Source organism: Artemia franciscana, chromosome 13 (assembly GCF_032884065.1).
Source record: "Artemia franciscana chromosome 13, ASM3288406v1, whole genome shotgun sequence".
In the NCBI taxonomy this organism is placed as follows: Eukaryota; Metazoa; Arthropoda; class Branchiopoda; order Anostraca; family Artemiidae; genus Artemia; species Artemia franciscana.
The window spans coordinates 30,728,866-30,753,495 of record NC_088875.1 but is presented as its reverse complement, the minus strand read 5'-3'; the positions used below and the strand labels follow the sequence as shown (position 1 = coordinate 30,753,495).

The 24,630-nt window shown below is 34.6% G+C and overlaps 1 protein-coding gene and 1 long non-coding RNA gene across 6 annotated transcripts in view; one reads left to right on the top strand and one right to left on the bottom strand.

Moving 5' to 3' along the window:
- The window catches only part of LOC136034792 (ankyrin repeat domain-containing protein 16-like), a 152,127-nt gene that overhangs the window by 27,717 nt on the left and 99,780 nt on the right, over positions 1-24,630 (bottom strand). The window contains exon 1 of one of the 4 annotated variants that reach the window (XM_065716208.1): positions 19,024-19,084. The exons of the other annotated variants lie outside the window; for them this stretch is intronic. Coding sequence (XP_065572280.1) covers positions 19,024-19,025 — 2 coding nt within the window. The 5' untranslated portion in view covers positions 19,026-19,084. Of the gene's footprint in view, positions 1-19,023; positions 19,085-24,630 lie in introns of those variants that run through there. 4 annotated transcript variants of the gene reach the window in all.
- The window catches only part of LOC136034793 (uncharacterized), a 122,306-nt gene that overhangs the window by 11,139 nt on the left and 86,537 nt on the right, over positions 1-24,630 (top strand). Inside the window, exon 1 of one of the 2 annotated variants that reach the window (XR_010619246.1) lies at positions 807-877. The exons of the other annotated variant lie outside the window; for it this stretch is intronic. This is a non-coding gene — a long non-coding RNA (uncharacterized LOC136034793). Of the gene's footprint in view, positions 1-806; positions 878-24,630 lie in introns of those variants that run through there. 2 annotated transcript variants of the gene reach the window in all.

Here is a 24,630-nt window from a genome sequence, read left to right as displayed (position 1 = left end):
CTGCAAAAAAAAAAGAAATTAATACGCAAATTTCATTTAAATTATTCATTTGCGGAGAGCCAAAATCAAACATGCATTAATTCCAAAACGTTCAGAAATTAAATAAAAAAACAAGTTTTTTAACAGAAAGTAAGGAGCGATATTCAAACTTAAAACGAACAGAAATTACTCCGTGTATGAAAGGAGCTGTTCCTTCCTCAACGTCCCGCTCTTTACGCTAAATTTATTTAATGTTTTATAAAGTAAAATTGAGAGAAAGAGTCAAACTTTAGCGTAACGAGCGGGGCGTTGAGGAAGGAAAAGCCCCTTTCATACACGAAGTACTTTCTGTTCGTTTTAAGTTTTAATGTCGCTCCTTACTTTCAGTTAAAAAAAAAACTTGTTTTTTTTTATTTAATAGTAAAAAAAACTTCAATCTCTTGAATTATTTCAAAATTATTTGAATTCACATCAGAAAAAGATGCAAGGCAATACATTTTCTTATTTTTTTAACAAAATTAATTTGTTGAATAGTGCACTTGTCTCCCCTCTTGGTCTTCTTGCATTGGTTTCAAAGTTTTCAAAATATTAAGTTTGTATAATTTTATGATTCATTAAGATATTACACATTTTGTTTTATTAAAAATTTAAGGCTAGATATCCTTAGAGTTTCTACGTCTCTAGAATGTAATTTATAGGCATCAATCGATGTACATCTAAGTTATATCTCTTGATTCTGCGCCAAATATCATGTCCATGTTGCGAGACTAAGCTCATAAAAGAACTGCGCATAGCTATTTCTTTCAAGTTTTCTTCTTTAGAAAAATGGAATGTTTCACTCTTATGAAAAACAAATTATCGAAAAAGACTGAAACGAAACGAATTGGGATATAAAAATGTAGGTATTAACTATAACTGAGAAAAGTTTTTGAACCTTAGGTAACCAAAGGTGTAATAAACTCAAACATTTGCGTAGCTTTGCACTTTTCTGGGAGAAGGGAGGGTTCAGCTTATTTAAGAAAAATCCGCTGATAGTAGAGATCAATTAAATATTTTTAATAGTTTTCAAAATTTAGAGATAATTCTTGTATCAACCCAAAAACCGCCCGAATAAAGTCCAAAAATCGAGAACCCACCTGCACTCTAACTTTGATAGTTTGGAGATAAAGCTCCAAATGCACATCGCAAATAAATGAAATGAAACCGGGACTAAAAATCTAAATTTGGAGCATTGGCAAAAGACAGTGTAGTCACCCAGATTGGCAGCTGAGGGTTTCCGCAAGATTTATAACAAGATTATCCTTTAACTGGACAAAAGATAACAAAAGATGCCCTAAGCACGCTGTTAAGAAGACTGTATATAATATAGTATAAATATGTCATTATCGATAGATCTATAATAGATCCATATGTAATGTGTCTTGCAAAAGGCTGTTGCCACCCAAGTGGCATCCCGGAGTTGCCACCCAAGTGGCAGCCCGGAGTTGCCACCAAATGTTTATATGAGTGCCCTAAAGCCGGGCCAAAGGTATCAAAAGCAGTCCAAAGCAGGCGATAAAAATGTAAGAAAACTTATCTTTTTTCAAATTCTATTAATAAGCACTGCTCTCCTAAGATTTTGTTGGAAACTGGTTTTAATTTGGAATTGCAAGCTATTTTGCCCCTTTTGAGGACAAACAATGATGAGAGGGTAACCCACCCCATCCTGTTTCTTCCCCCCCCCCTCACGCTGTAAAGAGCTTTGAAATGGAGATCAGCACCGCCAGTTTTGACTTTAAGGGTCTAGCACTGAATCCTTTACGGTTTTGTTGTTGTTATTTTTATTACCATGCTATAAAGATAAAATAATTTACCCTATATAAACTTTCATTTTTATTAAATTTGTTTTAGACTAACTGGTGCGCAGAAAAAAAAAATTACTAAATGAAGCTTAATTGAAAACAGGGCTAAAATCTAACCCTTGGTATTACTGCTTCGATTAAAAAATTCAAAATGGCGGCATTATTTTTATCAAATAAGTAGAAACGCTTGTCAATCAGCAATCAAGCAAATGGAGCATTCCATACTATGTAATGTTGTAATACTAAAATAATACTATGTTGTGCGATTTTGATGAAATAAAAAAGCATTACTTGTGAAACAATCAGTGTAAAACCACATTAATAGGTACATTTTACGGTATTTTTCAACGAACGTAACCCCCAACACCAAGAACGTAACATCACAATGAAAAGCAATTTTTTACAACAGTATATGTATGATTTGACGAAGAGCACTTACAAAAGAGCACAAAGGGACAACTGTTCCCTCTTGAAGAGAAATAATTTGTTACTAAAATAAAGTAAAAGGGCTCTAAATAGCAGAAAAATATCTAGTTTAGGGAAGTTCGGCAAAACTTCCATATTCAGATAAACAAAAAATCGAAAATGATTCATCTCAGTTTCCTGAGAAATAACTCCTGAAATACATAAAGGTGGATCTCGCGCAAAATTTAAATGTATCTCCAAAGACATTGTATGAATACTTCGTTTGCGTTCCCTAGGGCTTGCTGGTTACCACCCAACAAATTTGAAATTGAAAAAGAATCCTTTTTTGACCTTCAAATTACTTTTCAAGTGAATTAATGAGGCTTAAAATACTTTTTTTAGGAAGCCTGTGGAACTATACAGGATATGTAATTATTCACCCATATATTTGGGAGAATCTTCAGCAAGAAAATTTTTCTATGTATTAAGGTTTAGGTAATAATATGTTTTATTACATGTTTAACCAACTGAATACTATTTTCATCTTATTCTGCATAATTGGTAGGTGTTCGTAACTCCCAGCCAATCCCTAATCTGAAAAATCAGATTACGATACATTATCCTGAATCAACTCTGTGGTATTTCACTACAGGTACCGCACCAAATGTAAGAACTTGAAAGTATCTTAATATTTTGTTGCATCATTTTATTTCTCTCTCTCCCTCTCTCTCTCTCTCTCTCTCTCTCTCTCTCTCTCTCTCTCTCTCTCTCTCTCTCTCTCTCTCTCTCTATGTATTCAGGATAATATGCGTAGGCTCACAGGCCCAAGAGGGCTCTTTCAGAGAGAATAGGAAACGTCCTTCGAATGGATTTTGTGTCGATTTCAACTATTTCCCCTTCTTTTCTTTAATTCTCTCCTTTATCTAAAAGGGGCTGTGCAGACCTATAAGAATCAACTAATCCATGTGCCACCACAAAACCACAAAAAAAAAATTAAAATCGAAATGGAAGACTCTTCTTCATTTTTCTCCTAATTTTCTTAACAATTCATTTTTTTTTTCTTGTCTGTTCGTTTTATTCATTCGTGGTATAACTTAATTTGATTTTCATGGCTATGATTTTTCACTGACCGATGGTTTTTTTTTAATACACTTTTCAGCTTGCTGTAAAGTGTACTGCTGTGATGTACTGTAAAAGTATACTACTGTAATGTTTTATGCTTAGCAATTAGTGATATCAAAATTTTAAACGTCTTTATGAGCAATCATTGGGTGAATAACTAAAAAGGAAATGTAAATAAAGTAGCCAAAGCACTGTTTTACATTGAAAATAACCTTAGGTTCCTAATGACCTAGAAGTGACCAACCTACTAGTAAATTTCTTGCGTTCTCAGCCCCCCTCCCTGAAACGGGAACTCAGTCGACACTTACACTGAGCTAATTCCAAAAATACAGTATTATGATAACAAATACACCAGTTTTTGGGAAAGGGCTTGAAACGATTATTATATTACAAAGTAGGGGCATTTTTTAGTTAAGTCTTTTTCAACATATGTGTGTCACAGTTCTGAAAAACAAGGAATTCGAAAATTTGGGACATTCCTCCCCTCCTCTGCTTTGGGAATGTCACTATTCTTTGGATCTTCCGAGCCACAGTTCTGCACCTTCGTCTTACTTGGAACAAATGGTTTTTCTTTTAAAATCATTATTCTATGATTGGCAGCATTTCATTTTGTTCTAGTCTTCCTACTGGCAGCATTAAATTTTTATCACGCTAGCCAACAGAGTTGGCAAGAAACCAAGAGCATTTCCTTGATGTTTAAATATTGGTAACAGCAAATATCCTAAAGGCTCTTTGTGAATAGCAAAATTAATTATGTAACGGACTTTATTTTGTTGCCTTAAATAGTAATAATAGCATCAGCTTTATTTTGGTCCTTACTTAGTTAATAGAAAATTTTATGTAATACACCAAATTGAAAGGATTAAAGTAATAGGTCTACTTTCTCATTTCTTGTGAAATCCTCCTTTACGTGAGAGGAACTAAAATTATTTGAACTTGAGGTGCTAAATTATACTCTATGTTTATTTCCTATCTTTAAAATTTGCAAATAATAGTAGAAACAATAATAACTGTATCGAAAATGCTGACCCATTACAAAAAGATTGTGATAAATACAATATTAATTTGTAACAAAACAATACTGAAAAATGAAGAGAGAAAAAAATACAATTAAATCTAGCAAAATTAGAGGATGTCAAGAAATGGGATTACTTTATCAGCTTTAGAAAAAAGTTTCAGAAGGAGGAGCTAACATTTTCAATTTAACCCCCTTCCCCCACTATTCCTATAGAAAAGTAGAGGATGAACTAAATTTGGTCAAGATCTACAAAAAGATAATCCTGTGAGTTTGGAAAACCTATATCACCTCTGAAAAATACCTAACTCTTATAATAACTCTTAAGTGCCGTTTTCACGTAACTGCATTCTAAGACCACACCAGCAATACATGACGCATGACAAACAAGAATAAAAAATGAAATTACATAGCCGAAAAAACAAAATTAATATTAGTATGTGGACAGAAAAGAAGTGAAAGGGACAAAAGTACATATTTCGGCAAAGGTATACGCCAAGTCGTCTTCAGTGCTCAAAAAGAAGAAAAACTGACCTTCTGAAACATTAAAGAAAAAAAAACAAGTTATTCCAACTGAAAGTAAGGAGCTTACTTTCAGTCGAAAGTAACTCCTTACTTTCAGTTGAAAAAACTTGTTTTTTAATTTAATTTCTGAACATTTTTGAATTAATGCATGTTTTGATTTCGGCTCACCACAGATGAACAATTAAAACTAAATTCGCATATTAATTATTTTTGGCTAAATGGCTTTCTCATAATTTTGATCGGACAATTTAATAAAAAAGGGGCGGGGGAGGAAGCCTAGTTACCCTCCAATTTTTTTGGTGACTTAAAAAGGCCACTAGAGCTTTTAGTTTTATTCCGAACATTTTTGTTAGTAATAAGTATACGTAACTTACGCTTTAACTTACGTAACGAACTTCTATATTTGTATATTTTATTACGTATATAAGAGGGTTCACCCCCTTGTTAATACCTCGCTCTTTACACTAAAGCTTGAATTTGTCCCAATTTTTTAAGAATGACCCCTGAATCACAAAGGCCGTAGAATAAATAGTTGAAATGACTAAAAATGCTTGAGCGTAGAGAGCGAGGTATTGAGGAGGAGAAGAACCCCCTTATAATACGTAATAACTTCTGCACGTTTTAAGTTTTAATGCTGCTCCTTACTTCCAGTTGGAAAACTTTTTTTATTTAGTTTCTCATTGTTATTTTTTTTTTTAAATAATGCTAGAAAATTCTGCGCCCCCTTCATGGAAATTTTCTCCCCTCATGATACATTCCTCCATGTAAAGATCCTCCCATGTAACCCCCTCCACCTGAACCACTCCCCCCCAGTGCGAAAAAGTACCATTGAAAACATCTGTACACTTCCCAATAACCATTACTATATGTAAACAATGGTCAAAGTTCGTAATCTGCAGCGGCTCCCCCGGGTACTGTGGGGGCCATAGTCGTCCCTAAAGACATAGTTGTTAGGTTTTTCGACTACGCTGAGCCTAATGGCTATCTCAAAATTTTGATCCAGCGACTTCGGGAAAAATGAGCGTGAGAGGGGGCCTACGTGCTCTCCAATTTTTTGGTCACTTATAGAGGACACTTAGAACTTTTAATTTCCATTATAATGAGCCCTTCCGCGACATTCTAGGACCACTGGGTCAATATGGTCACCCCTGGGGAAAAAAATAATCACGCATCCGTGATCTGTCTTCTGGCAAAAAAATACAGAATTCCACATTTTTGTAGATAGGAACTTGAAACTTCTACAGTAGGGTTATCTGATACGCTGAATTTTATGGTGTGATTTTCGTTAAGATTCTATTACTTTTAGGGGGTATTTTTCCCTGTTTTCTAAAATAAGGCAAATTTCCTCAGGCTCGTAGCTTTTGATGGGTAAGACTAAACTAGATGAAAATTATATTTTTAAAATCAGCATAAAAATTTTATTCTTTTGATGTAACTATTGGTATCAAAATTCCGTTTTTCAGAGTTTCGGTTACTATTGAGGCGGGTCGCTCCTCACTACAGTTCGTTACCACGAACTGTTTGAAACTCAAACAGAGCAGAAGAAACAATGGATAGAACAAAAAAAAACAAGCCAGAATAAATGAATGACCATTAAACCAATTACATAGGGCAAGAATTCTTTGTTTAGCGATTGATTTAGCTTTCCTAATAAAACAATTTTTATTATAAGTACGGTCAGATGATCTTAATTTAAACAATGGAAAAATTTTATTTTAACCATTTGATATTAAGTTATTGTAAACTAGGTTTATATTGGGTTCATTATTCTCTTGTTTTAGCTTTTTTTTTTAAATCTTCTATATATGGTATTCTACATAAGTTTAATGAGGTAGCCATTACAGGATAACATATTTTTAATATAATTTAATTTTTAATTCAGAGATCGACTGAAGAGATTGGCACCCTTGTTTTCACAGAAGGAGGGTAGTTTGACCGGAAATATAGATAACGATGATTGTGGGTGGGTTTTCTGTAGATATAAAATTCAAAATTAGGCCAATTTTTTACAACTAAAACATCTAAGAAAGGAAGTATCCCTAAATCTTCCAACTCTAAGATAAATTGATGATTTGAACCCAAAGTGTTCAAATGCACCAACAAATCCTTTAGAGGATCGTGCATATGTTCCCAAACTGATAAAATATCGTCATAAAAACGGAGCCAAAAAGATCATTTCAAGGGAAGACTATTCAAAGCGTAATTTTCAACAAAATCAATGTGAAATTTGCCAAACAGGGAAACAAAATTCTTCCCATCAGTAAACACATAATTGAAGAAACTATCTGTCTCTGAATCTAAATTAAAAAAAAAAAGTTTCCCGAGTGAAGTAAAGAACGAAGTTGAAACTTAAAACGGACAAAAGTTATTACTTCACAGTCTATCTAAATATACGAATAAGACTAGGACAAATAAACCAACTAATTATATTTCCTTATGTTTGAAGGATTATAAAAATCTAGCGCTTTACTGAAAACACAAAAACCAAGCATAAAAAACAAGAATATTGATTCGGGAGTCAAAAGTGAGTACGTAGCCTGACATCAATAAACTAATATATAAAGCTTCATAGTCTTACACTAGTTGTGACATCAATAACTTTCAGTATATAATTAAAATTATCTTCAAAACGTTAGCATACTTCAAATTTTTTTTAATAACCACGGTCGTTGAACAACATAAAAAAATATTGGATTGATTTGTCAGGTAATATTTTGGTCTTTCCAGCTATAATACCAATAGTGAGTAATATACAATTTTAAACAGTAAGAAATGCGCTTTATATTGCTAGGAATGAAGATAAAATAAGCCAAAATATGAAATCTGGAAATCTGGTTATTTCTCTCTATAGAACAGTGAATTTCAATTTATGATACACATTCTAAAGTTAGTCTATAGTCCTAATACTTTCAAGATGGCTTTACTTGGAACTTGTCTACAAACTAATCATGACATGTCCTTTTCAGAACCAAAACGAGAGTCAGTCATTGATCTGAGCCATTTTGCAGAAGTGATTCCAAATTAAACGAAAAAATAAAACAAACAACAATCCTAAAATGCATTGTTTTTATTCCCTTAAGATTTTCCTTAATCATATAAAGAAAGAAAACGATTAAAAATGGGTTTTTAAAGGCCAAATGAAAATACTGAAGAAAACACAGCAAGTGAATGTTTCGATTTTTGGTCTTTTATTGAATTTTATTTAATTTTTTGGCGTTTTTTTCATTGGTTTTGTTGTGATTTCCTCGTCTGTTTTTTGGTTTTTGTTTCTTCCTTGATCATATTATTTTGTTCACGCCGAAGAAGAGAGGCGGTTGTTCTCTCGAAATATTCTCTTTCTGTGTTTTCTTCAGTATTTTCATTTGGCCTTTAAAAACCCCATTTTTGATCGTTTTCTTTCTTTATATTATGGCAGGACAATGTGGCTTAAGAAATTATTTTTCTTAGTCAGTTTGCTTTTACTGTGCCGAAACCTCAATATTATTTTGTGTTTTCAGTAAAGCGCAAGTTTTCTATAATCCTACAAACATAGTGAAACATAATTAGTTTGTTTATCTTTTCTAGTTTTATGGATACATTTTAGATAGGTAGTGAAGTAATAGTTTTTGTCTGTTTTAAGTTTCAGCTTTGCTCTTTACTTTCCCTTAGAAAACTTTGTTTTTCTTCAATAAATATTGCTCGTTTTTGATTAAAATTTAATGTAGAAACAACGCTGCCATAACATTTTTTACTTATACTGACTAGTTTCTGTTCTTTTTAAGTTTTATTTTCGCTCATTACTTTCAATTGAAATTTTTTTTGTTTTTTCCATAATTTCTAATCATCACCAATCTATGGGAGATAAGACAAATATAGAGAATATTGCAGATAACCTCGACAGTTACAAAAAAACTTCCAGTTTACAACAAAAAGCTCATTACCCATACCTTACAAAACAATGAATGTTTAGGCACTGGAAACAGAAATGCAGCTACAGTTAAAATTACACTGTGGTCTTAGCCATGATGGAATTGTCTTATACCATTTTCGAGAGGTTTCAGGTTCTTTTTTCAGAATAATCTAAAAAAAATTTTCTCTATAAAATTTTATTTTTAAGATTTACGGAAATAATAGTTACCATTCCTGAATTTATGTCAGATGGCAATTAGGCAGTTTTAGGATGGATGGCTCATTAGGCATTTTTTCCATAATAAGCTTTTCAATTCTAGGTTACTATGGGCTCTTGTTTTCTCTTTATTGGGTTGCAGCTACTGCAGCAATGATTGCAGCTACTGCTGAAACCATGATAGAAGGCACAAAACCACGATTGAAAAAAGCACATGATATCAATATGCCCAATAAGATACAATCAAATCCTATACGCCAGATTCCGATACACCCAATACCGATGCACTCGATACCGATGCAGCCAATAGCACATACATCCCTTTCCCAGGAACTATGGAGGGTCATGTTATCAAAACCATATTTATTGGGCCTTTGAACTATGTTGAACAAAATGGCTCTCCCAAAATTTTTATAGGAGTACTTTGGGAACAGGAGGGCTGTGCGAAAGCACAGGTTGGCTGGCCCCCAACCCCCCATTGCACTTCCTGGCTGAAGGGCCAAGAAACGGAGATCAGCACCGCCGGTACGGACTGTAAAGTCTAAATGCCGCATCCTCCTTACTTTGGGAAGAGGGGGCCTTGGTGAGGGGGTTAATTGCCCACCAATCGTTTTGGTCACTTCAAGGGAGCACATACGTATTTAATCCCCGTTCAAATTAGCCATTAAACATATCACTATGATGTTTTGGTCATTCACTAGCACCGGTAAAAAAAAAGAAAAAAATCACTTTTTATTTTGATCCGACGGAATTTTAAAGGAGCTTCAGACTCTTTTTCGAAATCGCCATAAATTTGTTTTCGTGGTAAACTTTTACTTTTAAGATTAACCGAAATAATAGTTACTATTCTTGATTTAGTGTCAGATGGCAATTTTTTTTACTAGGCAGTTTTTTTCAAAACGGGTTTTTCTACTTTTGGCTACTATGGGCTGTGGTTCACTCTTTACTAGGTTCCAGCTATTGCTGCAACCATGATACAAGGAAATCGTGCTGCAGAGTCAAACAAGGGTCATTATTGTATTGATTTCTGAAGTCTTATTATCCGACAAAGCACAATTTTCCTCTAATCTTCTTTGTAAGGTTTGTTGACATTCACGGACATCACAAGAAGTGAACATCGAAACTGCATCGAAACTGGTTAATATAGTATTTCCTTTTATACTTAAGCTGGTTAGACATTCCACATATTCTATCTATTTTTACTTTTTTACTAGGAAGCTGGAGGTAGGAGAGGTAGTGGATGCAGTATGGGCAACCAGTACAACTTGTGACTCAATTCAAGCAGATTGAAAATCCTTTTATGGTTTCCCGTAAAAAGAAATCGCAACATGCCTACATGTGTGCTTATACCCTATGATCTGGAGGGGCAGGTGTTTGTTGCAGCAGCCAAGCGCGTTCTTTCCTTCTCCAAAAATACAGATTAAGACTATTTTATGATTTTGTTTCAAAAGATTCAACATTTCCAACAAAATTTCTAAGAGGTATTGTTGAAACTAAGAGCCCAAATGGGTCCAGGACCCATAATACATATTCATAATCCTGGCACAATTCTGGTTCAAACGACATGCATCGTGCCTAATTTTCTGCAAAAAGTTGGTATGGGTGGAAAAGGTCTGTCAGGGGCTACTGGCACAACTTGATTCTCTAATCCCATGGTTTGACATTTCCTATGTGAGTCCGGTTCAAACATCGTGCTGTTTGCTTATCTTTCAGATAAACTGTTTGCAAGGGAAAGAGCAAAGCGGTGAGTTAAGTGGGTAGCCAAGAGGTAGCGATCATTTTTCTGCATCCAACTCAACTGATTTCAAAATCCTTGATTTTTTTTGCGGTTCAAGCAAAATACAACATGTCTATCCTATAACTAGAAAATTCTACTAGATATTTTTGGATGGTGGTGATGTACTACAAAGGCCCGGACCCACTTTGGTCCTGCAATTATACAGATTAAAAATGTTAATATGCTTAAATAATTTCCGAGATCACAATGAGATCACAACATGACAAGTTTGCTGGTAAATATTGGACATGGGAGATGTAGGGAGCTGTTTGAGGGGCCACCAGCCTACTTTGGTTTTCTAATCATACAAACAAAACATGTGTATGAATCTAGTTGGAAAATTACAACTTTTTCATTTTTCTTCAAGAAGCATCAGACACTCAAAAAGAAAGCAAGAGGACGTTAGAAGGCCCACTGTTTTACCTTCAACGATATTATATTGAAAGTCCTTTATGATCCCTCGTGGCATAACTTAAAGCCCTTGCCCTGAGGGCTCTAGGAGATGTTTGTTATCCTCAAAGACATAGTTTCCGGACCTTAAAACTACACTGAACAAACTAGCTATTTTTATTCTTTCTTTTTTTCTTCTTTTTTACACCAGGGCACTTAATGTTGACAAGGTTAGTGCCCTTTTTAATAGTCAAAAGTGATTGGAGGGCAACAATCCCCCCAAAGCCCATCACTTTGCCAAACACGTCCAATCAAAACTTTGAGATAGCCACTTATTAAAGTCACAAAAATGAAAACATTTAAAATGTATTTTGGTTTCAGTAAATGTAAAGTGTGTTTTAATTTTGAAAAGGTATGCATTGTTTTTTTCATCCTCTGTTTTATTTTATGTTATGGTATGTTATCAATGTTAATTAAAAAAAAAACACTTTCTAAAAGCGGAGTTTTCAAAGAAAATATTAAATGATAAGATGAGCAGAAGTCCTGTAATAATTCAATCTTAGGAAGGATTTATATTACAATCAATGAATAAATGAAATCCATAAAATAACATATATAAAAATAAACAATCACGTCAAACCTACAGATAAAAGATGTTTTTATTGGTAAATAAATGAATTCTAATTGATTAGTTCATAATTGAATTTTTTTGTTTTTTCATAGTTGCAACAGTAGCTGCAACCTAGTAAAGAGCGAACCACAGCCAATAGTAACCAAAAGTTGAAAAAAACGTTTAAAAAAACGCAAAATAAGAAGAATTGGCCACTTAGCACTGATTTAGAAATGATAACTACTGTTTCGGTAGATGTTAAAAGCAAAAGTTCATTGCAAAAACAAAATTTACGGTGATTTAAAAAAAGGCCTGAAACACATCAAAAATGTTGTCTGATCGGAATGAAAAGTGCCCCATTGGAATCAATAGGATAAAAAACCTTAAATAGGATAATTACAGTTTTTCACCTTGAACAAAAAGGAAAATTACTTTTTGGCATGGGTAGCACTGATATGGCTCCTTTTTTTCTCTTAAGGCTAGTGGGTTACCAGAACATCATAAAGAGGTGCTTAATATTTCCATAAAATATCAAACTTTGCCCCTCCTACAGGTCTCCCAGATGGTCTACCCCATTTCCAATTCGATATAAGTACAGAGCCAATTAGTTTAAGTGAAGTAAAGACAGTACTATTTGGACTAAAGAGTAAAAAAAAAACAGCTGGCATCGACAGTATACATCCTGAACTATTAAAATACAGTGGTGAGGTGCTAGCTGAGTGGCTACACCAAGTATTAATGCGGATATGGGACAGTGAGGATATTCCCACAGATTGGAAGAAAGGGGTTACGGTGGAACTATTTAAGAAGGTTGGAACTACTGATTTAAACAACTATCGAGGTATCACCCTAAAGTCTGCAGGAAGCAAGGCCCTCTGCCAAGTATTTTTAAATCGCGTCCAGACGAGAGTTGATGCCATACTCAGAGACGAACAGCATGGTTTCCAACCAAGTAGGTCTTGTACTGACTTGATATTCAGTCTTAGAATACTTATTGAAGAATCAAATGAATGAAAGACTGAAATTATAATGGTATTCATCGATTTCTTAAAGGCTTTTGACTCAGTCCGTAGATATTCACTGTGGAAGATACTGTGCTACTACAACCTCACCGATGAACTTGTTAGAATTATAATGACGTTATGCGATGAACAAATGTGCTCTGTCAGATGGTTACAGGACTGAGTGGCTCAGAATCATTCATTCGTTCGACAGGGATGCATTCTGTCCCCAGTGCTGTTTACAATACACATTGACTTCATTCTGCGGACGTGGTACTTCATAGGTGGCATTCAATTGAATGAAAGTCAAGCTTTATTTGAAGCAGACTTCGCAGACATTATAACGCTTCTTTCCCACTTAAAAGAGGAGCTTCAGTACAACATAAATGAGCTATCAAAGTAGGAGAACGAATAGATTTGGCAAAAATCACACAAAAGAAGAAAATAATGCACAATAACGCGAACAAACTACCTGCTGAGCCACTGAAAGTTAAAGCAAAGGAAAATGAAGAGGTTGAAATGTTCAGATATCTCTGGAATCTAGTGAGCACCGACGGAAGCCCTGATCATGAAATTGCCACACATATCGCGTGCACAGGAACCGCCTTTGATAAGTTAAGATACGTTTGGAGAAGTGCCACTTTCTCCTTGAAGCTGAAATTGAGGCTCTTCAATATTAACGCCATGTTATGGTTTCGTCATGTGCTTCTGAAAAAAAAGGGCGCTGACAACACAGCTAGAGAAAAGAATCCAAAGTTTTAAAATAATTATCTTCAAAGGACTCTTGGAATCAACTGGACGGATAAAATTACCAGCTCATTCATTAGAGAGAAGACTAAACAGACACTCGTCATTGATAAGGTTCTTAGCAGTTGGTGGCGATATTGGGGACAAATGGTTAGAATGGGCAGCAATCGCCTGCCTCATGATATTTGGTGTAGGACTTCTCAAAGAGTTCGAAAGTGTGGACGACGGAAGGCTACACTTGAACGATACCTAGAAAAAGACGCAACACCCTCAAGAACCTCCATTGATGATCTTTGGCCGAAGACACTGGAGAGGTCATCGTGAAGAGGCATCGTTGCCACCTTATACGCCAGCCACTGTGGGAAGTCCTAAGTCTAAGTATGTAAGTGCATCCAGGCTGTCAAAATATTATAAATACAATGACTCAGGAACAGAATAGGGTATGAAATTTTATTTTTATGGAAAGTTGAGGAGGTTTAAAAACAATTCAAAAGATGCTATCTGTGTCCAGATTTTCAAAAGGGCATATATTATAGAAAATCGTTGAAAAATTTTGTCCAACATACGATTTTTAAATCAAAATATAGATTCTTATAGAGAAAAACCGAAATGATCTATTATTTTTTTATTAATATAAAAGACTATGTAAATGAAAAAATAACAAAAAATAACTTAAAAAACTTTTTCCACAAAAGAAGTTTTTCAAAGAAATGAAAAGAGCTACATTAAACCAAATATGAGGAGAAATAAAGTAAAATAGTTTCCAAGGCGTAAAACCACAATGACTCACTATCAATAAATAAATGAAACCCAAAATGAACGGGAGGGGGATTATCAGCGAGAAAAATTCTCCATGGGGAAGTCTCGCGCGGGAGAAGTTTTGCACTGGGAGAGGGATTTCCAGGGGGGAAAATCACACACTTGAAATCGGCATAAAAAGCCAATTCTTTTGATGTATCTATTACTATCGAAATTTCTTTTTTAGAGTGTCGTTTACTATCGGACGAAGTCGCTCCTTACTTACAATTCGTGAACGAACTGTTTTATCTTTGGCTTCTTTGTTGACATTCGAAAAATGTTGAAGTTGAAGAAATTCAATTTCCTTTGGGCATGTAACTTGAGTGGCAGCTTGCATTTTTTCTTGCATATTTTTTGTAAACAACATGAGCCAAGAAAGATGTTATTGACTGTTTAGCTGAGCAGCTAGACTCGGGTTTAAAAATTGGATAACGCGAAAATCCTGTGTGCACAGCTATAGTTAAATTGACAAAAATATATTAACGGGTAACGTTTTAATTAATACAGTGAAAGTGGAGATTTTTTTTTTTTTTTTTTTTTTTACACTAACTAAAGAGTATGGATAACTCATAAATTACCTATACTCTTTGGTCCGAATATTTAAAATTTATATCTGGAAGCCTTTGTCAACAAAAATATAGGTGAGAGGGTATAGACTAATTAGTTAACACATACCAGAACATCACATAACGACATGGAGAAAACGAATGCTAAACAAACGAAAAAAAAGAAAAGAAAATAGTATCTGATACACACCAACTGAGTTTTTAACAAATTCAACATGATCTACCCAAACGAAACCCAAATCCAGACAAAAAACCACTGCATAATATCGGGTAGATCTATTAGGTGTCTTTTGACTGAAAAAAAACCTTTTTGAAATTTAAGTGAAGAGCGACATTGAAACCTAAAACAAATAGAACTGTCGTATGTCAGGGGGATGTCTCTTCCTCTTTTCTCTAATCTTCGTGCTAAAGTTTAACTTTTTGTCCACAATTCTTTAAAAACGAGTCCTCGAGCACAAGGGCAATTGACATAGGATAAAAAGTATTTTTCATAATACCTCAAGAATTGAAGAGTTTATTAATGTTCATTTGCTATTAAGTTTCAAATGTGTAACTAACCAGATTTTTTTTAATTTTCTTGAATCTAAAATTTCTCCCTTATTTACAATTTTTACTAACAACAGCAACTGGCATTAATTTTTTTGTTGGGGGGAGGGAGAAGGAGTGAAAGAGTTAAAACATTAGTGACAATTTAAGTGTGAGAAACGGCAATCGAATTTGCAGATGCACGAAATCTGCGTCAGGTTAGGTTTGATGTAACCACCCTGGGAAAATGCTAAATAGGCTTATAATTCTAACAAAATGATGTTTTAAATAAATACACAGGTGCTTGTTCAACGGGACTAATGTAATACACAGCACTCTGAGGCAACGGTTGCAATTATTTAATTCACCCATCTTTTACTTATACGAATTTGTTATTGGGAAAGAGGGCGTGTTTGACGTTCAGTGTTCAAAAAGACCAAGTGCTTACAGCTCAGACTTTAAGAGAACGTTGAGGGGCGTGTAGAACTAAATGAAAACGCTCAATGTACATACAGTTTGTCATAAGCTGTCAAACGTGAATACGTTGGAAATTTGAGAAGGTGTAAAACCAAATCAAAAGGAACTATGTGTCTCCAAATTTTCAAAGGGTCGTACATTATCGAAAATTTTTGAAAAATTTTGTCCCACATATGAATTTTAAGCCAAAATAGGGATTCTTATAGAGAAAAACAGAGAAGATTATTCTTTTCTTTACTATTATAAAAGACTATTTAAGTAAAAAACGAACAAAATTAAATTACAAAATGTTTCCACAAAAAATCTTTTCAAAGAAAAGTAAAGAGCTACATTAAATCAAATGTGCGCAGAAATAAAGTCAAATAGTTACCACGGGGTAAAACTACCACAAATCACCATCAATAAATAAACAAAACCCAGAATGAACGGGAGGGAATTATCCGAGAGAGAATTTCCCCATGGAGAAATTTTCTGCGGGAGACATTTTGCATTGGGGGGAGGGATTTCTAGAAATTTTACTATCAACTGAACTTGTAGATGCACGAAATCTGCGACTGTTGTAAATCGCAGATTTTTTGGGTTTACGAGGGTTGGTTTCTATGGGAGTTGGTTGTGCAACTTGATTAATTTGGAGAACTGCCACAGTATATTTATTCTTAGCCTCCTCTGTTGGTTTTTATATTTTGGAAAATGTCAATTAAGGCAACTCAGTCAAGGTAAGAAAACGACAATATTAATTTGCAAACACAACAAACTAGTTATGCATTAGTGGCTGTTTCCAAAAAATACTTAGGTCTTAAAGACGAATATCATTTAGAATGTTTCCTACTAGTGATAAGGAGACGTTGTCGAGTCATGATCGATGCTTTCCAGATTAAGTAATAAATCTTCTAGGAGTGCTGGATAGAATTTCTAAGTTTTGACCGAGCTATGTAAAGTAAAGGGTTAATTTAAAACTTTAAAAGAACAAAACTAGCCCATACAATGTACGGAAGTTAAAGTAAACAGATATTATCATGAACTGAGAGGGAACTTCAACAGAAACAAAGGCTAAAATGAATAATAAAAGCATGCTTAAAATGAACAGATATAACCAAAAAATGGCTCGATGTGACCCCTCAACCATAGACCACCCAAAAATAAGGTTTTTTTTTCTTTGCTTTTTGCTTGTGTGATTTTCAAATACATGTTGAAATTCACTGCATATTCCCAGTTTAAACAAAGTACCACATAAAAGGATGGAGGTTGGAGTATTGGGCGAGACTAACACCCCTATCTATGCCTTCAAAAATACCTGTTGAAAATCATTGCATATTCCCGGTTTAAACAAAGTACTACATTCCTACCTTTCTGCTAAAAAAGATTGCAGCGAGAGAGGACTAAGTGCAGCATCGAATTAGCTCGTCTTAAGCCCGAGCAGGATTTGGTTCATTTTGCACCCACAAAGGATTTTTTTTCAAATCAGGAATTGGCTCTGTATAACATCGAATCAGGACTTACCTCACATTGCACTTTGGTTAGCGCTTAATTCATTTTTCGACCAGTTGAGTGAAATCCCCTAGATTCGACTTGGGCCTTTTGTTTTTGTAGCGACACCCAATCATGTTTTTGCTCGTTTTTTTTTTTAGTGTTTGGATCATAATCATTTTTGCTAGCGGTCAGTTCATGATTTGAACTTGGCTCCTTTTTCTCAAGGCTCTGCGGCTTGTGCTTAGCTAATTTTGTGGCGTGACTTATTCATTTATGCGCAAAATCGGGACTAAGATTCCTTTGCACCAAATCAGGACTTGGCTGGTATTCAATCGAGCCAGGAATTAGCTCGTTTTTGTACCGTGCATTAAAAATTTCACACCTTAGACTTGTATTTTTTTTAGTCCAGCAAGTTAGGACGCTACTTGTTTTCGAAAAGATCAACGTTTAAATTTATTTTTTTAACCCAGCCAGGACTTTCATTTACGTTGAATCTGTCCGTATTTTAGACGTTTTTATACCGATTCAGGACTCATCTCGCTTTTCCATCAAGTTAGACTATAGCTCGTTGTTCATCCGAGTAAGGACTTAGATCATTTTTACAGAGAGTCTAGAATTAAATTGTTTTTCCATCAAACAACGATTTACCTTGTTTTAGCATATCGCTAAATTTTATTATATAAATTATTTATTATATAATTATTATTATATATTATTTATTGTATATTTATTATTATTTATTATATAGATTGTATTATATAAATATGTTTTAGCATATCGCTGAATCGGTTTTTATACCGATTCAGGACTCATCTCGCTTTTCCATCAAGTTAGACCATAGCTCGTTGTTCATCCGAGTAAGGACTTATATCATTTTTACAGAGAGTCTAGAATTAAATTGTTTTTCCATCAAACAACGACTTACCTTGTTTTGCACAAAGACACAAAAATTGCTTAGTTTTAGCATATCGCGTTTTGGTAACAAGTCGGAACTTAGCTCTTTATTGAACCGTGTCAGGATTTAGCCTAGTTTTCCCCGAATGAGAAACTTAGAAGCTCGGGATTAAACTCATTATTCTACTTGTTCAGTCTACAGCTTTTGCTTATCAGGTTATTTTACTTATTAATTAGAAAATAAATTCCCCAAAAAAAAGTTTTTCAAAGAAAAGTAAAGAGACATTTTGAATTAAACGGGAAATCACTAGCAAAGAATAAACTAAATTCAAAACCAGTAGAAATTAGAATAAATGATCACATTAAACGAAAAAAAAAACACTTGTATAGATAAATAGATAAACGAATAGAAATGCAAATGAATACTCAATTAAAACTTCAAACAAACAGGAATTAAAAAAATAACTTAGTATGGCAACTGCCCCCCTCCCTTCAGATAAACGTAAACTTCTAAACTTTGTTGCATCATTTGCGCTTTATTGAAAGCTATTTGTGTTTTGAACAGTAATTTTTGGTCATTTAAAAAAAATCTTTCCTAAAAAAGAAGTTTTTTAAAGAAAAATAAAGGGCCCTTTTAAACTGAAGACCAGCAGAAATGTTCTATCGTAATTCCAAATCAAAACGACCAGTACTTACTACTAAGAACAAATGAAACCCAAAACGAAAAGAATTTTCAGATGAATGATCATACAAACATAAAGATACCAGGTACTGACATAGATAAATAAATAAATCTTAGAAAGAGTAGAAATTGAACTAAACACTCGAGTCAAACTTAGAACGAACATAAGTTACTACAAGCAAGAATTTGGCAACTGCCCCTTTTCCTCTAACCTAACCGTAAAAGATCTAAAGCCTATTACGTCATTTGTGGCTTATTGAAAAGTATATGTAATTTGAACAGTGTGCTCTTAGTGTTACAAAACATCCGCTACAAATAGTAAATAAATCACAATATGATCAATATAACTGGAGAGGACTAATGAAAATAAGTGAATATTCAAAATATTATGAAATTAACTACTAGAAAGCTCAGCAATTCAAGATTTATTTCACTGTGTTTTATATTTATTTTACAACGTCATACATTAAAAAATTATTCTAGCATATTTTGTTTTCAGTAAAGCGCAAATGAGACAATATGTCTTAGAAAATTTACTGTTAGGGGAATGAGAAGGGAGCGGAGGACCTGTTCTCCTGTTTGTAGAAATTTTTGTTCGTTTTATATCTGGCTTGAATGTTCAGTTTGATTCTAACCTGTTTTAGAATTATTTATTCATGTACATCAGTATCTGTTATCTTCATGTCTGATATGATCATTTACTGTTAGTTTTGAGTTTCATTTATTCTTTAATAGTGATTTCTGGTTGTTTTGAGTTTGACTTACTATATTACTTTATTTCTTGAGTTTGACAGGGCTCTTCATTTTTCCCCGAAAAACTTCTTTCAAGGGAAACTTTCATTTTAATTAATTTTTGCTTGTTTTGATTGCCAAAGTTTTGTTATTGCCTAACTTAATCAAATAGTTTCCCATAATTTCATGTCTTCGGCTTAAGAAATAAAATATTCGATCCTAATTTATTACAAATTCTAATTAGTTTTATTACATATTATATAGTTCGATTATATAGTATTATATAGTTATATATCCTATTACGTAGCTCTAATTAGTTTCTTCTGAATTATTTCAACATCCCCTCAGCAGTCTCTGAAAGTTTCAATTATATACCAGTCACCGTTACTGGGATGTTGCATGTACACCCTTCTGACAACCAGGATGCACATTATGTCCTTTGATTGAGTTCATAATCCCCCTCAATATTCTTTGAAAGTTTTAACTTAGTACCACTAACTGTTCCTAAAATATTCCACACACCGTTTTAACAAGCTGGATCACCATAGTATCGTTTGATTTATTTTTGCACCCCCTGAAACCATCTACCAAATATCATTAGCCAATTCTGAGACATTGCATATACACCATCTTGTCGACCGAGATACTCCAAGTTGTATTTTGATTAAGTTCAACATCCCCATCAATATTCTCTGAAAATTACTAGTTAATACCCTTATCTTTTCCTGAAATGCTACATCTATGTCATTTTGACAACAAAAATTACGGTGTCTTTTGATTTAGTTCAACATCCCAATCAACCTTTCCTGAAATTTTGACTTAATAATCTTAGACGTTCCTCAGATACTGCGGCTAAGTCCATTAAAAAATCTGATGTACATACTTTTTCAAGTTCAATGTCCCCCTTTGCATGCTCTGAATATTTAAAATTGATACCCTTTCTTAACTGTTCATGAAACACATGAAGATATGCCGATTTGACAACCAGGATGCATTAAGTGTCTTTTGATTTTGTTAAACATCCCCTTGGCATTCCATGAAAATTTCAACTCAACACCTGAAGCCCATTCCTGAGCTCAATATAGATAAACCAAGATGATACTTCTTTTTGACAATATGGATGCATTTAGTGTCTTTTGATTTAATGTAACATCCCCCTCAATACTCTCTGAAATTTCACTTAATCACCTTAATTAACTTAAGTAATTACTTAGCCATTCGTGAAATATTGCAGATAAGCCTTTTGAAAAACAGGATGCACTATGCCATTTATATAAGCAAGATGCAGTTAAAATCATTTGATTTAGTTTAATAATCCTAGTTGTAATAGTAAAAGTTGCAGCAGTATCTGTAGTTATAGTGGCAATTACAGTAGTAGTAGTAGCACTAATAGTAGTAGTCACAGCTGTAAGCAGTAGCGGTTGAAGTCACAAGTTGTTCTATTCGTAATCACAAGTTGTTACTCCCAGTTGCAGATGTAAGTATAATAGTTCAAAATAGGGATGAAACCTTTTAATCGACAGTGAACAGATATAAAAATTTTAACTCGATATTTCGAACACATATACAGTATTCATCATCTGCAGTAAAAACTTTTACTGCTGAGAGTTTTTACTGCTGATGATAAACACTGTACATGTGTTCTAAATATCCAGTTAAAAAAAATTATATCTGTTCACTGTTAATTAAAAGGTTTCATCCCTATTTTGAACTGTTATACTTTCGTCATGGAAAGGCAGTGTGGTCTCCGAAGTTATTTTAGTTGCCGATGTAAGTAGTCACTGTCGCAAGTAGCTGCAGTGGCATTTGATCCAAACCTCAATATGCTCCAAAACTTTCAACTTAATAGCGTCAGCCGTTGTTAAGATATTACAGATGCATCTTTTTGATAAGCTAGAAACACACTATGTCTTTTGATTTACTTTAACAAACCCCCCAATATCCCCCGAAGTTTCACCTTAACCTTTTCTGGCTCAAACACACACACAGAGAATCAAACATTCTTCCTTTTTCTAGTGATATATTCTGCGAGTAAATAATGGGAAAACTGCAAAATTTACAATCCTTGCCCTGGAGCTCTGAGGTGCATGGCATTCCTGGGACAAAGTTATAAGAATTTTCGACTATTTTGAAAAAACCTCTCTTTCAAAATTTCAATCAATGTTAAGGGGAAGGCATTTGAAAAGGCAAGGAGGCTTATTTGCCCTTCGATTACTCTTCAGTATTCCCCTCAAGATACCCTGAAAGATTTCAACTTAATACCCTCAGCCGTTCCTTAGGTATTGCTGAAACGCCCACCTGACAAAACAGCATTAACATGGTGTTTTTTGATTGTGGTCCACATTCTTCTCAATATTTTCTTAAAGTTTGATCTTATTACCCTAACACTTCTTGGAAATCCATAATCAAAAATGTCCCCATTCCCAACAAAAAAAAACATTATATGTTATCAATGTGCAACTTGCATAACCTAAAACTTTTACCCTAGGGGCTGTGGGGGGGGGGGGGCTATGTCATCACTGGATGCATAGTTATTTTACAATTAGAATATTTTGAGCGAGACAGCAATTTTAAAAATCTCATCAGATATCTTTCGAGGGAGCACAGCTAAAATAGGACATGGGAGGGGAATCGGTTGCCCTCCGAACACGTTTCAGCATTCCCCTCAGCATGCTCTGAAACTTTTAACTAAATACCCTAAGCCGTTCCCAGGATAATGTAGATACAACATTTTGATAAACAATTTACAGAGTGTTTTTTTATTTAGTTTAACATACCCCTGAACATTTCCCAAATCCCTTAGCCTTTTTGGACACACTCATAATAAAATATTCCCTCTTTTCCTAGTGACAAATTCTGCATTTAAACAATTGGCACATTGCATAACTTACAATACTTGCCCAGGGCTGGGGGGATGGCATGCCTAAAAGCATAGTTAATAGATCTTTTGACTGTTTTGAATAAAAAAAAATTCTAATTTTCGATCAGTGTTCAGGAGAGAGGAATTTAAAAAACACAACTGGGCCGCTTGCCCTTCAACCAACCTTCGATATCCTCTCTCAACATCCTGTTCAAAATACCCTGAAAATTTCAAATCAATACCCTCGGCTGTTCCTTAAATATTGCTCATGCGTCCTTTCGACAGCCAGCATGCACATGTGTGTCTTGATTGTATTCGATATTTCTCCCAATTTTTCCTTAAAGTTTCACCATATCCCGACCCATTTCAAAGAATCAGGATCGAACATGCCCCTTTTCCAAATAAAAAAAACTCATATATTAACAATGGGCAACCTGAATTTATCCCAGAGCCTATAGGAGTTCTGTCAGCCCGGTAGGCATAGTTATTTGACCTTTGGACTATTTTGAACAAAATAATCATATTGAAATTTAAACGGATGTCTTTCAGCAAATAAAGGACGGGAAGAGGAAACTGATTGCCCTCTGATCACTTTTGACTCTTAAATAGGGCACTAGAACTTCTAATTTCCAATCAAATTAGCCCCTCCGAAGTAAATACGACCATCCTTTCCATATAAAGTGGCTCCAGGGGAAAATGTAAATAAATGAATCAAACAGTTCGCGATAATGAATTGCAATTTTGCTTGAATTCAACATAAGTTTAAGCGGAATAATCAAGCTTTAATGGGTATACGTGACCAAATCAAAAACTTGGAAGAAAGAATAAACAAAATTGAAATGAAGTTTGATGATCTTGATCAGGAAGGATTGCTTGACAGTTTGCTTAAACAGCTGTCGGGGGTGGACCTCCGAGCATTGGTACTACATACCTTAAATCAAAAAATGTCCTTGTCCAAGATTACTGCGTCCCAAGTCACAAATATGACCAGGTTGCGTCATACTGGGACTGATAGAGAATTTTCAACTAGAGTTGCTACGATTATTGTGAAATTTTCTAGTCGAGATATTGCAAGAGGTGTATACAAAGCCAAATCTCTGTTGGCTTCGAGTAGAGCATTTGTAGCTGAATGTCTCACGAAAAGACGTAGAGATATTCTCAACGCAGCTAAAGATAAGTTTGGTCAGCGAAATGCACGGTCTGACTGTGGTCAAATATTGGTAAGACCGAGCGAAGGGATTTCAATAAAAAACAAGAGCTAAGAGCTCATATGGCACTTGTGACGAGGCGAGAAGAGCTAAGAGCCAAGAGATCATATGGTATGAGCTCTAACAAAATTCTATGAATCAATAGATTGATTTAAAAAGGAAAATAAGAGGCTTAATGCCGGTCAGGATTTAAAATAAGAGCTCTGAGTCATGATGTCCTTCTGAATATCAAAATTCATTAAAATCCGATCACCCACTCGTAAGTTATAAATACCTATTTTCTTCTTATTTTTCCTCTCCCTTTAGCCCCCCAGATGGTCAAATCTGGGAAAACGACTTTATCAAGTCAAATTGTGAAGCTCCCTGACACGCCTACCAATTTTCATCGTCCTAGCACGTCCAGAAGCACCAAACTCGCCAAATCACTGAACCCCTCCCCCCAACTCCCCCAAAGAGAGCGAATCCAGTACGATTCTGTCAATCACGTATCAAGGACATTTGTTTATTCTATCCACCAAGCTTCATCCTGATTCCTCCACACAAATTGTTTTCCAAGATTTCCCCCTCCAACTCCCCCCAATGTCAAAAGATCTGGTCGGGATTTGAAATAAGAGCTCTGAGACATGAATTCCTTCTAAAAATCAAATTTCATCAAGATCCGATCATCTATTCGTAAGATAAAAATACCCCAATTTTCACGTTTTCCAAGAATTCCTGTTTTCCCCTCCAACTCCCCCCAATGTCACAGGATCTGTTCGGAATTTAAAATTAGAGCTTTAAAGCACAAGATCCTTCTAAATATCAAATTTCATTAAGATCTGGTCACCCTTTCGTAAGTTACAAATACCTCAATTTTCAAAATTACCCCCCCCCCAATTCCACCAAAGAGAACAGACCAAGT